The following is a 15,490-nucleotide window of genomic DNA, read 5'->3' on the forward strand; positions in this document are numbered from 1 at the left end:
TCTCTCACTCTCTCTCAAATAAATAAATAAAATCTTAAAAAAAAAAAAAAAAAGATTTAAAAAAATAATTTAAACGCAAAAATCCATGTGTTCAAAGATATCTATGGTACGGATCTTTAAATTAGAAAAAAAAAATGAAAAGAATGCTAAACGTGTAGGGCCAAGAATGGTTAAATCCATTCTGATATTTCAAACCAGTAGAAGATTTTAAGTCCATTAAAATTACAAACATTGGGGCACCTGGGTGACTCAGTTGGTTAAGCCTTCAGCTCGGGTCATGATCCCAGGGTCCTGGGATCGAGCCCCGCATTGGGCTCTCCACTCAGTGGTGAGTCTGTTTCTCCCTCTCCCTCTGTGATCTCGCTCACTTTCATTCTCTCTCAAATAAATAAAATATTTAAAAAAATAAAATTACAAACATTAAACCCCCAGGAAAAAGTGTATGAAATACGTGTTGAGTAAAAAATGAAGATAGAAATCATGCATGCTCTGTTGCCACTCTCTAAAAGCGATTTACAGGTACAGATAATTGGAAGAAGCCTTAGAGAGAAGTAAATGGTGATAGTTATGTGATGCTGTTGTGGATGTATTTTTTGGAAGTCCCAAATAATAAAGTCCCAAGGAAGGAATTTTGCCCTTGGGAAATCCAAAGATGAAGGTCATTCTAAACACCCGAAACCGGAGAAGTGAGACGAGAACAGAGCAAGCAGTTTGCAGTCCCTCATCCCTGATTGTGAAGTGACACTGCGATCCGAACGTACCCCTCTTTCCTCCATAAAACTGTGGTTTTTTTCAGTTATAGAGAGTGATGAGTGTGAGTCTTACCGAAAAGATATGAGTGCCCTTATAGTTAGAAGATGCAAAATTCTCATCTGAGGTGGACTGTCTGTTTTTTTTGCAAAGAGATGATAGGCTTCTCTACCCAGGTGGGCTTTATATCCAAACTCTTTGCAAAGATTAAAACTGGGGGCAGTTTTAGCTCAAATCTTGGGGACTCTAGAACTGCTTGCTCACGGATTCTGGAAGACCCCAACCCCCAGGGCTTTCTTGATTTGCAGCTAAGCACTCAGAGGTCACTTTTATGAGAGCCAGCCCTGGGGGGATTCTCTAATCCCAAAGGGAAGCATTCTCTTGCCCCATCCCAGGAATTCTGGCTGGCAGGGGTTACAAAACACAGATCAGTCCTGTGCCTGCTTCCCAAAAAACCCTCCAAGAGTGGCAGAACCCCTTAGGCGATTCCACAAGCCTGGCGATGATTGGGATGCGTGAAGGTGGGAGTAGCCCTCTGCCCTTTGGTGATGCTTCAATACAAGGAATGCAGCAGGAAAATGGGGGGGGGGCGGGCTTTGAGGGAGCTTCCCACCCCAATCAGCATCCCCCAGCCCCACCAGGAAAGGCCCTCTGGGGTGAGTGTGCATGCTTGTCGTCTGATTTATTAAATTGTATCCCATGAGGGTAACAATCAAATGTATTGAAGTGGCAGCTGATGGTTGTGAGACCTCATACGGGCTCATGCAGTGCCATTGGGATGCTTGTGACAGGGCTCACTCTTCTCCATCATCTGAGGTCTGACACCTGTAGTGGATATTCTGGAACATAGCATGCCTATCTCTGTGTGGCATCAACCCGGTCCATTGGAGAAATCTCCCGATGCCAAGAATCAGCCCACGACATGGTGAGGAGGTTAGGGAGGATCCTGTTCTCCACACTGGATGGGGCCAGGGGAGCTGAGGACTTGTCACACCCAGGGAAAGGAAAGGCCAGTTTCAACTCTACTCTTGTGTTTTCCAGGGTAATTCTCTGCTCTGCATGCCCAACGTGCTCAAGCTATACTTGGAGAATGGACAGACCAAAGCTTTCAAGTTTGAGGCAAACACAACTGTGAAGGTATTAAGAGTAAACTTGAGTCTCTTTCCCAGTGAGAATTTGCCAGCTCCCAGGACCCCCAGGCATCTTGCCCTGCAGCTGCCTTGGTGCTCCTACAACCGTGATGGTCTGGGTACCTGCAATAAGCCAAGCACTGTGTTATCTCATTAGCTGTATAACCACCCAGCAAGATGTGTTTTTATCACCATCTTCCAGGGGAGGAAATCAGGGCTCAGAGGGATGAAGTACCCAAGGCCTGTGACAGCTTGTAAGCCTCCATTCACCCTTAACCACTGGGCTCCCTGCCTCTTGTATGGGACTCCACCGGCTACCCAAATGACTAGTGCAGCTAAAACTCAAGCAACATGTCAGAGCGGGCCCAAGCATCTGCATATTCTGTTCTGGGTTGAAGACAGTTCAACTTATATCGAACAGGTTCCTCCATTTGAGGGAGATGCTCCAGGGGTGGGGGTACAGACTAGGTAAAGAGTGGTTTTGTCTTCCAGAAGCTTGCAGTCTAGTTGAAGGAGGTTGGACATTCGAGGAGCTCCTGAGAGTCCAGGGCAGGATGAAATAAGAGCTGCAAAGAGAGGGACAAGGAAGCGCTCTGCATGCAGGGGAAAGAGCACCATCTGCTCCTTCCTGGCAGTACGTCAGAGGAGGCTCTGCAAAAAAAGCTGGACCTGAGCTGAGCTTTGAAGGGCAACCAAGAATTCAACAAGGGAAGGGGGGGCAGGGCTGTTGGCGGGGGTTGGAGGGTGCACAGCAGTCTGAGGAAGTCACGTGGACTAATGCAGAGAGCCAGGAAGTAGTGGTCCGTGCAGCGGGATGAGCGCACAGGCCATTTGCTGGTGGGAGGAGAGGACATGGCACTGGCTGGCTGCGGGGGGCACTGAAGACGGGACACAGAGTTTGGCTTTTATTCACAGGGACTGGGGAGTGGCACGACAGCTTCTGACCAGAAGTAGATGGTGTTAGAGCGAGGCTCCGGTGAAGAAGCAAATAAAGGGGGTTCAGATGGGCCAGTGCAGCTGTAGGTGATGGACAGTAGCGAGACCCACACAGACATGCACTCTCACTCACACTCACACACACGTACCCCGCATGCACACATACAGGCACACAGCCAGTGTTCCTCTTTGTCGCTTTCTTTTGGCGATTCCTAGAGCTGCTCCAAATGCCCTATCCCATTCTTGCCTCAGCATGACTTAGGAGAAGCTGGAGAAAGCCTCTCTGAACCCGGGAAGCCCTGCTCAGAGAAGGAAGAGGAGGGAGGAATGGATTTGTTAAGTGTTTACTACAGGCCTGCTCTCCTGGGCATTTCCTTGTGTACTATCTCATCTAATGCCCACGGTAACCTTGTGAAGTGACGAGTGTTATCCCCATTTTGTAGATGAGAATCCAGGCCCAAGAGACCTCCAAATTGTCAAGGTCAGCTAGCTGGTAACTGGCTTCAAACTTGGCCTGTTTCTGAACACTGCCCTGGAGCTTACCACACTACCATTATGCACCAAAAGTTTTGCAGATGAATTAGACAAGGTTTCTACCTCTGCCATCTTTGATCCAAGTGCATTGGAATGGAAGGCATGATTTATTTAAAGCAAGTCCCACTTTGGTGGCCGAGAAGACTGAGAGGATTTACAGTAAAAGCACACACCACAGGGAAATTAGACCCCAGATGATAGACAGAGTTGGGGAAATGAGCAAGGTTTTAGCTGGTATAATACTGGTTAATTTTACTTATCTGTAGTAACCAAATTTTTAAAAAGTAAATCTTTTAGTTCTTTATGACAGAGAGGGGTGGAGGAGGATAGAAACAAATCCCGTCAGTCAAAAAAGGAAAAATCCCTGTCCATTCAGATTGACTTCTCTTCCCTGCCTCCCTTACCAAGGGAAGCGAAGTTCTTGCAGTAGAAAACCCCCTTTCTCTAAGTCAAATAAAATATGTCATTCGACCCAGTGAACAATTGTGTGCCCACAAAGTTGTCAGGGACACAGCAATAAATTACCCAGGGTCACACCCAAAGGGAGCCCAGACTCGGGCTGGGGCTGGGAGGAGGCGGGGGACCTGGGGATAACCCACCGTGTGCTGAGAAAGGTGCAGCATGCTCAGGATCATGAACATGGGATATGAAAATGGTGTGCTGAGGCCTCAGGGTACAGAGACCTGCCAGAGAGAGAAAAAGGAAAAGCCCCCAGGGAGGCTGACTTGGAAAGATGGACGGACTGTTGACAGGAATAGGTCCCTGCGTGGGGTGTGAAGACAGCACCTGGGGCATGGGGAATGGCACCAACAGAGATCCAAAGATCGGAACGTTTGACAGGAGTAGAGGGCTTGTCCACTCTGGAAAACAGGATGGAGGCTCCTCAAAAAGTTGAAAATAGAGCTACCCTACAACCCACCAATTGCACTACTAGGGATTTACCCCAAAGATACAAATGTAGTGATCCGAAGGGGCACCTGGAAGCAATGTCCACAATAGCCAGACTATGAAAAGAGCCCAGATGTCCCTCGACAGATGAATGGATAAAGAAGATGTGGTATACACACACACACACACACACACACAATGGAATATTAGCCATCAGAAAGGATGAATACTTACCATTTACATCAATGTGGATGGAACTGGAGGTTGTTATGTTAAGTGAAATAAGTCAATCAGCAAAAGACCATTATCATATGATCTCAATGATAATGTGGAATTTAAGAAATAAAACAGGATCATAGGGGAAGAGAGGAAAAAATAAAACAAGACAAAATCAGAGAGGGAGACAAACCATAAGAGACTCTTAATCATAGGAGACAGACTGAGGGTTGCTGGAGAGGAGGGGGTGGGGGGATGGGGTAACTGGGTGTTGGGTACTCTGTTGGTAACTGGGTGATGTAAGCTGATCAAGTGGGAGAAGTGGATTGGCACCTGATACTGGAGAGCTTTGAGTATTAAGCTGAGGAGTTTGTATTTGGGCTAGCAGGCCATGGGGGTCCCCTATTCTTGAGCAAGGGAACACAATCAGTACACAGTCAGTCTTGGCCTAGCAACTTTCTGTAGAAAGGGGTCAGCACACTTTTTCTGTAAAGGGCAGATAGTAAATATTTCAGGTTTCCAGGCCGTGGGGTCTCTGTCACAGTTACTCAACTCTGCCATTATAGCAAATGGACATGGCTGTGTTCCCATATGACTTTAATTACAGAAGCAAGCAGTGGGCTGGATCTGACCTATGGGTGTTCCAACCCCTGCTTTAGATGAAAGGTGGAGGTCAGATGGGTAGTAGGGTGGTCATTAGTATACCACCCTACAAAGTGGAGAAATGGGTGAGCTCAAACTGTGGTAGACATGGGAGGATGGAGAGGGGGACAGAGTCAGGAGATGGGCTCTCCATCAAGGCCGTGCAAAGCAGGCATGAGATAATGTTGAGTTACAGAAGCAGATAGATTCTTCAGGACATAGTTACTGGTGAGTTATGGAGCATAATAGAGCAAGTGGAAAGAGGATTCAGACTGAGGATCATGAGGAACAGGTAGCACCTGAAAGTTTGGCATTTACTAAACCTGAGCTTTTGGCGGGACAACTCTGATGAGTCTGTGATGATTATTTATTCATTGAGTGAAAGTTTACTGAACGCCATTGAATGCCAGGTTCTGGAGATCTAATGGCACACAAGACAGGCAAGGTTCATATTTTTTTTTTAAGATTTTATTTATTTATTTGACAGAGAGAGAGACAGCGAGAGAAGGAACACAAGCAGGGGGAGCGGGAGAGGGAGAAGCAGGCTTCCCGCCGATCAGGGAGCCCGATGCAGGGCTCAATCTCAGGACCCTGGGATCATGATCTGAACCGAAGGCAGACGCTCAACGACTGAGCCACCCAGGCGCCCCAAGGTTCATATTCTCAGGAGTTTACCGTCTAGTGGGTGAGAGACAGTAAGCAAGTGCACCTGGGTGGCTCAGTCGGTTAAGCATCTGCCTTCAGCTCAGGTCATGATCCCAGGGTCCTGGGCTTGAGCCCTGCTTTGGGCTTCCTATCCAGCAGGGAGTCTGCTTCTCCCTCTGCCTCTGCCCCCACCCCCACTGTGCTCTCTCTCTCTCAAACAAATAAAATCTTTAAAAAAAATAAAAAAGAAAGACAGTAAGCAAGAAAACAACTATTAGCAGCTAGCATCTATTGAACACTTGCCATCTGCTAGGTACTGTTCTAAGTGCCTTAACTGGGGAAGTTCACACACAAAACAGCCCCATGAGATAAGTGTTATTATTACCATTTTACAAATGGGAACACTGAGGCATTGAGAGAGTAAGGAATTTAACCAGGGACACACAGCTAGTGGAGGTGGTCTGGGTCTAGAACCCATTCACTTAACTTGACTGTACTGTCTCTTACTAAAGAATATAGCTGTTACTGAAGCACATAGTATTAAATATCGATGAGGGAAACGAACGGGACTTGGAGACACAGAATGGTGGGGGCAATCACATTTAGATAGAGTGACCAGAGAAGGCCTCACCAAAGAGAGGGAAACAGCCTTGTGAAGAGTAATTGGAAAAGTGTGCCAGGCAGGGAGAACAGTATGTGCGAATGCCCTGTGGCAGCGACGGCCTTGTGATGACAAAAGGCTGCTATAGTGAAGGAGGGGAATGTGGCATGACAACTCTAATGACACAGCAGTAATGTTCATTCCACGCTATCAGTCACCCTGAGACATAGGCATTGTTATCCTCCATTTTGCAGGAAGAAACTGAGGTTGAGGAATGTTAGATTGATTTCCCAGTTGCAGAGTGGGTAGGTGGTGGGATTCTGTCTGGTTAGCAGTTGAAGATGCAGACCCCCCAGCAAGAGGATGAATCCAGAGACCCTGAAGAGAGGCATGAGCCTCCAGCGCATGGCTTCAGCCTTCCAACAATGCAAGACAGGATGGCTGTACGGTTGGTGCTGGAGCCCCGAGGAGAGGGGAGCAGTGGGTGGAGGGCCACGAGGGGCGATGAGAAGTCCACATGCAACCTGTGAAGGTTTGGCTGCCTAAGTTGGCAGTGGACCTGTCCGCACAGGCTTTTTTTCTCCCCAGTGGCACTGAGGAGCAGAGAGGAGGCCAAGGAGGTCCTCCCGGCTCTGTGCCTGAGCTTGAGGGTCAGCCTGCCCCTCGGGTGACCCTTATGCCTCTCTGTGCCTGGCAGGACATCATCCTCACTGTGAAGGAGAAGCTGTCCATCCGCAGCATGGAGTACTTTGCATTGGCCCTGGAGGAGCAGTACAACATCTCCCGGCTGCACCTGCTGCACGAGGAGGAGCTCATCCAGCAGGTACACCTGTTCCTCGTGAGGAGATCGGGCTGGGCAAGCCTCGCACCTCAGCCAGAACATTCGGGGATAGGGCTCAGCACATCTGCAGTGTTGACGCATTTTCTTGTGCCCTCACTCAGCCTGGAGAGGACAGGGCGAGAATCAGGACTGATTTTCATATAGGTATGTGGGGTCCCATTTTGCAGATGTGGAGACAGTGACTTAGAAGGAGGAGGTGACTTACTGAAGGTAACGAAACCAATAGAGCCCCATCTTTTGCTTCCATCTGTGATGATCTTTGAGAAGTCAGGGAAGAATTTGTTGCTGGGTCTAAGCTCTTTTTATGAGACTTACCCCCTGAGCTGGACCCTGCTGGATGGACAGAGCACAGTCTCTCTGTAGCACTCAGTCTTTCAGCCATTCGGTGATTTGTTGTACCAGCTTTTTAACACTTCCATTCCATTAGCATTAAAAAAGAAAATCAAATGAAATCCCCAAGATAGTTGAAGTAGGAAAAAAAAAAAGTGAGGTGCCTAATGTAATAACAATGTATACTAGACTATTATTTGTGGAAAAGAAAATGATACACATAGGTAGAAGCATATATATACATAGACTGTCTCTGAAAAGACAGCTAAGAAACTGTAAGCAGATTTTTTTTTGGAGATGGGAGCAGTTTGATGGAGTCAGTGGGAAACTTGACTCTTTTGAGCCTTTTACATTTTATACCCATGGGAAAGTCATCTGCAAAGCAAAGGTCTGCAGCTGTCTTGGGAAGCATTAAAATTGAAATCTCTGGGGACTTTCATTATTTTTTTTTTTAAGTTGCTTTGTGGAATAGCTGTGAGAACAAAGGTGGTTAGCAGATTAACCGTGTCTCCCTTTCCCATTGCAGGTGGTAGAAAGAGAGGAGTCACAGGACTACCGCTGCCTCTTCCGGGTGTGTTTTGTTCCCAAGGACCCCCTGGACCTCTTGAAAGAAGACCCTGTGGCCTTTGAATACCTCTATCTGCAGGTGACTGGACCTGCCCTTCCTAAAATAACTGTGGTTGTTCTCAAAGATGGCACATTGGGTTATTTTGCACACGAGCTTAAGGCAATTAAGCAACTCCCTGGTAGGGATTATCTTTATCTGAAGGAGAAGAGGCCTGATCATCCCTCACAATTTCCCTTTCTGTCACCGAGTTGCTCTGTTAGGAGTTTTGCTATGTATTAATGAAATTTAGGCTTAGTCCTCATTGTGGATGATACATTTTTTTACTAGTATTTAAGTTATGGTTTTTATGGCTACAAGGGGTGTTAGTGCTTCAAAGCCTTGTTTTAGAAATGATGAAACTGAGTCTTGGGAAGGTCACATGATCTGCCTGGGTCAGGCATTTGGTAGCGGGGCCAAAAATTGGTTCCTTGACCCCTAGCCTGGTGTTCCCCCTACTTTGCCTGCTCGGGTGAGATTTATCATGTCGTTTTTACACTGATGAAAAAGAATCATTTGGGAGGTGTGACCATTTTACAGATGAGGTAACTCACACTAGGTGGATTAACTTGCCCAAATCTTACAGATATGGTGGCAGCAAATAACAACATTACTTTATCGTTGTATAATGCTGTGTCCTGGTACCCGCTTTCATGTGTTACCTAATTTAAACCTCACAGAGACTGTGGAAGGTAGACTTGGCTATCCTCCTTTAGCAATGGGAAGACATCAATGTTCTGAGTCTTAGTAAGTTAACCAAGGTCACACAGCCAGGTCTCAAAGCCTGTTGCTGGAAAGAACTAGGAACACAATCCATCTCTTCTTGTCTCCCAATTCCTATGATGTAATCTCTTCTAGAGCTGCAGCGATGTGCTCCAGGAGCGCTTTGCTGTAGAAATGAAATGTAGCTCTGCGCTCCGACTCGCAGCCCTGCACATCCAGGAGCGGATCTACGCATGCGCTCAGCCACAGAAGATCTCTTTGAAGTACATAGAGTGAGTGGCAGGGGACTTCTAGGTCCCGTCAACAGCAGCTGTGTTGCATTTATAACTTGGCTGGCCCCTGGCCAGGATGGCCAGATTCCACAGAAAGCTGATACTCACCTACCTACCCGTCTGTCTGTTGCCTTTCCATGCATCTCCCTCTCCACTGTCTCTGACCCAACCCAGCTCCCCCAGATGTCAGAATTGGGCTGCTCCCTCTGGGGCAGAAGCCAATGGCAGATGGAATGACACAGGATCCCTTTGTAAATTCCCAGTTCCTGAGAGAATGTCTTGGGAAATCAGTTGACAATGTCAGTGTAAAGCTCTTCTGAGGGCAGACATGCCTTGGAAATTAATTTTGTGTGAGACACTTGTGTTGCATTATATTCCTGATTAGGACGGTTTCAAGTCCTGGGATTCCAACACCGCCTGATTTTTAGCCTAAATTTTCACTTTGCTCTGGGCAGCATCAACCAGGTTTGTTAACCCACTCACCAAATTTCAACTCTGTCCTGTCTGGACATCAAAATCAGTCGGGGACTCATATTTAAAAAATAAAACAGATCCTTGGCCCTGTTCCTGAAATACTGGATCAGATCTCTAGGGAGTGGGACCTGAGAATCTATATTTTTAACCAGTTTGTTGGGGAATTTTGAGGCTGTTAGGCTGGTACCATTCTGAAACATGACCTCAGGGATTCACGGGTGCTCTGTGTTGCCCCGCGAAAGTATGTTATACATATGTGATCATTATTTCTCACACATGTTGTAGGAAAAAAAGATTGAGATCTGTTCTGATTAATAGAATATCACACCACACTGGGGCACCTGGGCGGCTCAGTCAGTTAAGCATCTGCCTTCGGCTCAGGTCATGATCTCAGGGTCCTGGGATCGAGCCCCGAGTCGGGCTCCCTGCTCAGCAAGGAGTCTGCTTCTCCCTTCTCCTCTGACCCTCCCCCCATTGTGCTCACTCGTTTGCACGCGCTCTCTCTCTCAAATAAATAAATAAAATCTTAAAAAAAAAAAAAAAGAATAATATCATACCACACCAAAAGTAATCAGCTCCCATAAAGACAGGTGGGGTTTAATTCCTGAATGGCTGTGGTTTTTATGGACAGAGTGTATGTGTATTAAATATATATAAATATAAATATATGACATTTATAAATTTTATGTATATTTACACACACATGTATATATATCTATGTATATATTTTCTGTTGAGAAAGAAGCTCATGATTGCAGTATTCTGGGAACATCGGTTCCTGAATCAAAAGTAATTATGCTCTTAATTAGAGCCAAGTATACTGTAAAAATGGTGTCTCCAACATCTCATGGCAGGAAGGACTGGGGAATAGAGAACTTTATATCTCCAACTTTACTCCGAAACATGAAAGGCAAAGACATCAAGAAAGCCATTAGCTTCCACATGAAGAGGAACCAGAATTTGCTGGAACCCCGACAAAAGGTAATGTTGTGGCCTCTGCCGACACCAACCCTACCCCCTACCCCCTACCCCCAGCTGTCTGTTGTGAAACCTCAGAGAAAGCATTTTCAGTATTGCGTAGATTTTAGGCAAGCAAATAACTCTAACTTAAGTCTTTTTTTCCCCCTATTTAAGCAACTTATTTCTGCTGCCCAGCTACGTTTAAATTATCTACAGATCCTTGGGGAACTCAAGACATATGGTGGAAGAATCTTTAATGCTACTCTAATGGTATGTATTCTAGAAATGTGGACCCCTACTCTTATGAGAGATTGTAGAGATCCTCTGAAGATTGGTGTATCTTTTAGCCTAAAATTCATGAGCAGCCTGTCATGTACCAGAATTTGTCTGGGATGTGAAATATTACACCATCAGGGAGTGTTTATCATACTTGGTGCCAGCCCTGTGACAGATGCTGGGTAGAGACAGAACTCAGTAAGACATGATTTCTACCCTCAAAAAATGAAACAAAGTACCCAACAGACCAAGTGAGGCCATGGGAAAGGCACTGGACTCTTGCTGTGGAGTTTGAAGACAGAGGGCAGCCTTGCCGGCTTCAGGTTGAGTATGGCGGGGAGAAAGGATTAGGGAAAAGCAGGAAGGTTGGATTTGGCCAGATTTCAGTCTGGAGGAAAGGCATTCTGAGGGAAGGGAAACGTAGGCAGTTTACGCTGGTGCTTTGGGGATATGAAGGTGAAGAGGAAGAATGGGAAATTGTGAAAGAAAGATGAGGATGTTAGATTGACTGCCAGGCTGGGGTCCTGACTGTTCAGAAGGAAAGAATTGAGGGTGGATCTGAAAAAGGGAAAAGAGAAGCCAAAGAGCTGTCTGCTCTGGTACTCCTTCCTCCCCCAGCTTGCTTTCTGGAGCCTAGGCCTCGAGCTCTGTGCTTTTCAGCAGGCGGGCTGTGGCTTACAGGGACTCTCCCCCACAGCACTGTTCAGACAGCCCCAGAACCCTCCAGCACAAAACCAGACAATCTGCCCATTTAGAGGGCTTTTAAATATTTCAACAAAGCTCCTCTCAGTGTATATTTGGTGTGCTTCTGAGTCGTTTACAGTGATGGGTCAGTTTAATCAGATTGCTGACCTACCACTGTAGATGGACAAAGAGAATCAATGTTTGGAGAGAAAGGAAGAGCATCAGATAGTCAGGGGAAGGGAAAAACAGTTGAGTCTTTGTACAAGAGGTGACGAAAAGGTGGAAAAGAGACTAGATCACAGAAAGGAAGGCTTGAAGGTACAAGAAAAACTTGCACTTTTACCAGGGGCTACTCCTGTCCTCTCCCAGCCGTCAAGTTCCTGTCCCCAGCCCCCCTTGGCTTTTCCTGTGTAAGGTGACAACTGGTAACGGGAGATGCCAGCTACATTGAACTGGCTCAGGGTGCTTGCTAGGCACGAGGGGCTACCAACATAGATAAATACCGACTCTGTTGTCAGGGACCTTAACGTGAACATGACACTCAGATACGAATAATTACAGTGAGAAGTGGCAGCTCAGTGCTACCAGAGCAGGACAGAGGCTGTGGTGTGGGAACAACGCAGAGGAAAGGGGCTACTCTGGCTTGAGGAGACAGGTGGAGCAGATGTTTTCCATAGGTAGTAGATTTTGATGGAAGCTTTTTTTTAAAGATTTCTTATTTATTTATTTATTTTTAAGATCTCATTTATTTATTTGACAGAGAGAGAGACAGTGAGAGAGGGAACACAAGCAGGGGGCAGTGGGAGAGGGAGAAGCAGGCTTTCCGCCAAGCAGGAGCCCGATGCGGGGCTTGATCCCAGGACCTTGGGATCATGACCTGAGCCGAAGGCAGATGCTTAACGACTGAGCCACCCAAGCGCCCCAGGATTTCTTATTTATTTAATTGAGAGAGAGAGAGCAGGAGCCGGGGAGAGGGAGAAGCAGACTCCCCACCAAGCAGGGAGCCCAATTTGGGATTTGATCCAGGGACCCTGGGATCATGACCTGAGCCTAAGGCAGAGGCTTAACCGACTGAGCCACCCAGGCACCCTTGACGGAAGCTTGTAAAGAGGGGTCAGGATTTCAATAGGGCGCAGCATGAATATGGGCACATATGTGGGAAAGCACAGGTTATGTTTACGAAACAGGTAACAGTCCCGTGGTTTGGCTCTCTCTTGTGAAGCGTCTTGTAAGAGATACACTTATACTTAATTTAGCTGTAGATGGGGCCCTGGTTGGGCCATTGCCTAGTTTGGCAGTCTAGGGAAGAGTTGGTGAGGGAGGATCTGAAATAAAAATCATGGAGTTTTGCAGAGAGGTATCATGTCTTGCATGTGCAATGTATTTTCACTCACTTGTGAATGAAAACTAATTCCTCTTCCACTGGATGCAGTTACAGGATAGAGAGTCGTATATTGCCCTTCTAGTTGGAGCCAAATATGGGATTAGCCAAATTATCAGTAGCAAACTCAACATCATGTCCACGTTGGCAGAGTTTGCAAACATCAGCCGTGTAGAGCTGACAGAAGAGTCCGAGAAAGTGAGCATGGTCAAAGTGTATCTTCAGGATGTCAAGGTAATGCATGGGGAAGAGATTTTGAATCCAACTTCTGGAATTTGGGGCTCAATTATCCTAGGGTAGTTTATGCAAATATGGATATTAACAAAATCTAATATCCAGCATTTGCTGAAGAGGATGAATCATCCATCCTGTATCATCAAAAGGAGAATAATGAACAGGGTGCATTTTCTTCGGAAGGTCCTAAAAGGGTTTGGGTTTTTTGTTTCTTTGTGTGTGTGTGTGTGTGTGTGTGTTTTGTTTTGTTTTGTTTGGTGTAAACTGAGCTTGGAATATATACTTTTCTGATGGGTTTAGAAACTAAGAGGGCACACCAGATGATTTTATCACATGTATGGGACCAGAATGGCTGCTCAAGAGTTTCGAGTGGCAGCAGTAAAAATGGGCAAATGATGCAAAGTACTTCCCTAGCCTCTCTGCCAGGTCCTACATTGCCCTTCCTTTGCTTTAATTCTGACGTGCTCAAGGGTGCATTATTTGTTATTGCATTATTTTTTTTTTTTATCACCCTCTTCTTCCTTCTCCATTTGCTTTCGTTTTCTTTTTCCAGATCAGGTCTCAAAGGGGCCCCACTGCATGAATGAACAGGGTGGGGTGGGGTGGGTTGGGGTGGGGTGGTTGGGATGGGGAGGCTGGACTGGGGGTGAAGAAGCAGGAGACATGGTAGAGATTCAAGGGGAAGAACTCACTGTGTGTCTGTGAGTGTGTGAATACGTGCATGTGTGGTTGTGTGTATGCATACATGTATGCTTATTTCGAGTCTTGCAGGTGAGAATAGGAGACACCAGGCGGCCTGCCTGTGGGCCATGGCTGGACTTACTTGGAATCTCTCATTGACCCCACGTGGCCTTGTTGTCAGTCTTTGGACTGTCTCTGAGCCCTTTATGTAAGAGCTCTCTTTATCTTCAAAGGTTCTGACGTTGCTACTGGAATCTAACAGTGCAAAAGACCTGGCCTGCCTGGTTGCTGGGTACTACAGGCTGTTTGTGGACCCAGATACCTCCATTTTCCTCTGGCCGGGAAACAAACAACAGGTGCACCGGGTATCTGCTGAAGAAGGTGAGGTGCTGAGGCTTGCTCCTATAAGGACCGGCCCTTTCCACAGCCTAAAGGAAGGGAGTGAATTGAGTTGAGCTGAGACTTCCACCTAAGTGGATGGGAGCTATTTTCCCATTTATTTCCTGGTAAACAGTTGATCTTTCTAAAATCCTAAATAGGCTTTCTTTGTAGCTGAGAGTCCCCTAAAGACACGAAATGCTGTTGAATGTCTCTGATTCCCTGTGGTATTTCCTAAAATCATCTCTAAGATCTACTGTATTTTGTCTTTATTTTAGCAAAAAAAGAGGTTATTCATTTATTCAGAAAGTACAGATGACCTAGGTTTTTATTCTACATCTAGGTGCTCTGTTGCATTTTCTTGAATTTTAATAGAAATTCTCAACCTTACGTGTTTAGAAGAAGGGGATACTGGAGATAAAAGGAAATCGAAATCATATATAAGGAATGAAGTAGTGAAGGCCAGATGAGATGAACAGTCCCCCAGGCCAGCTCCCAGTTTCTCTCAGGCTTTTGCTTCAGCACTGTTGATGCAGCATTTTCCCACTGGTTTGCTGATAAACGTTGAAACACTCCCACTACGGCTAATTTCAGGCTACCAACGTGATGTCACTGAACGTGGAGGTGGGAGGAGATGTTCAGTAGCACAACATTATGTAACCTTTCCGCCATTTGGATCAAATGGGCATAAATAATCTCAAGGGATTAGATATAGTAAGATAAAGTAAAATAATTAGGAAGTGATGAGTTTTGGGGACTTGTTGTTTTGGTTTTAACATGGTTTATGAACAAGGGATGATATCTTAGAATCTTACCAGATAATGCAGAGTGGGAGCAGTTGTGAAGGTCTGGTGGTGGGAGGGACTGCTTCTGCTGGGGCAGGGGGCAGTGGGAGGGAAGGCACTCTAGAGGGGGGATGTTTGAAGTAGATCTTGAAAGACTGGTGGAATTAACCAGGCAAAGAAGAGAGGAGAGATCATTTGAAGCAGAGGGGACAACATGGAGGCATGACACAAAGGGCAAGGTCATGATCTGTGAGAAGCTCTCTGTGGTGGCTGGAGCATGTGAAGCCTGCAGGGGATGACCAGGCTGTTGAGAAGGGGTCAGGGCCACACTGTGAGGGGGTGACCAGGCTGCTGAGGAGGGGTCAGGGCCACACTGTGAGGGGGTGACCAGGCTGCTGAGGGAGGGGTCAGAGCCACACTGTGAGGGGGTGCCCAGGCTGCTGAGGAGGGGTCGGGGCCACACTGTGAGGGGGTGACCAGGCTGCTGAGGAGGGGTCAGGGCCACACTGTGAGGGGGTGCCCAGG

General features: G+C 46.6%; 1 protein-coding gene across 3 annotated transcripts in view; it reads left to right on the top strand.

Annotated features, from left to right (window-relative positions):
• Nucleotides 1–15,490, top strand: part of FRMPD1 (FERM and PDZ domain containing 1) — a 51,957-nt gene that overhangs the window by 28,926 nt on the left and 7,541 nt on the right. For 2 of the 3 annotated variants that reach the window (XM_081803195.1, XM_081803196.1), the window contains 8 exons: nt 1,792–1,887; nt 7,040–7,165; nt 8,040–8,159; nt 8,976–9,112; nt 10,441–10,567; nt 10,721–10,816; nt 12,939–13,121; nt 14,036–14,183. In XM_081803195.1, the coding sequence (XP_081659321.1) occupies nt 1,792–1,887; nt 7,040–7,165; nt 8,040–8,159; nt 8,976–9,112; nt 10,441–10,567; nt 10,721–10,816; nt 12,939–13,121; nt 14,036–14,183 (1,033 nt within the window). The remainder of the gene's footprint in view (nt 1–1,791; nt 1,888–7,039; nt 7,166–8,039; nt 8,160–8,975; nt 9,113–10,440; nt 10,568–10,720; nt 10,817–12,938; nt 13,122–14,035; nt 14,184–15,490) is intronic. The other variant, XM_081803197.1, reaches the window with a different exon arrangement.

The sequence above is a fragment of the Leptonychotes weddellii genome, chromosome 14 (assembly GCF_054177405.1).
Source record: "Leptonychotes weddellii isolate Sample4059 chromosome 14, ASM5417740v2, whole genome shotgun sequence".
Classification (NCBI taxonomy): domain Eukaryota; kingdom Metazoa; phylum Chordata; class Mammalia; order Carnivora; family Phocidae; genus Leptonychotes; species Leptonychotes weddellii.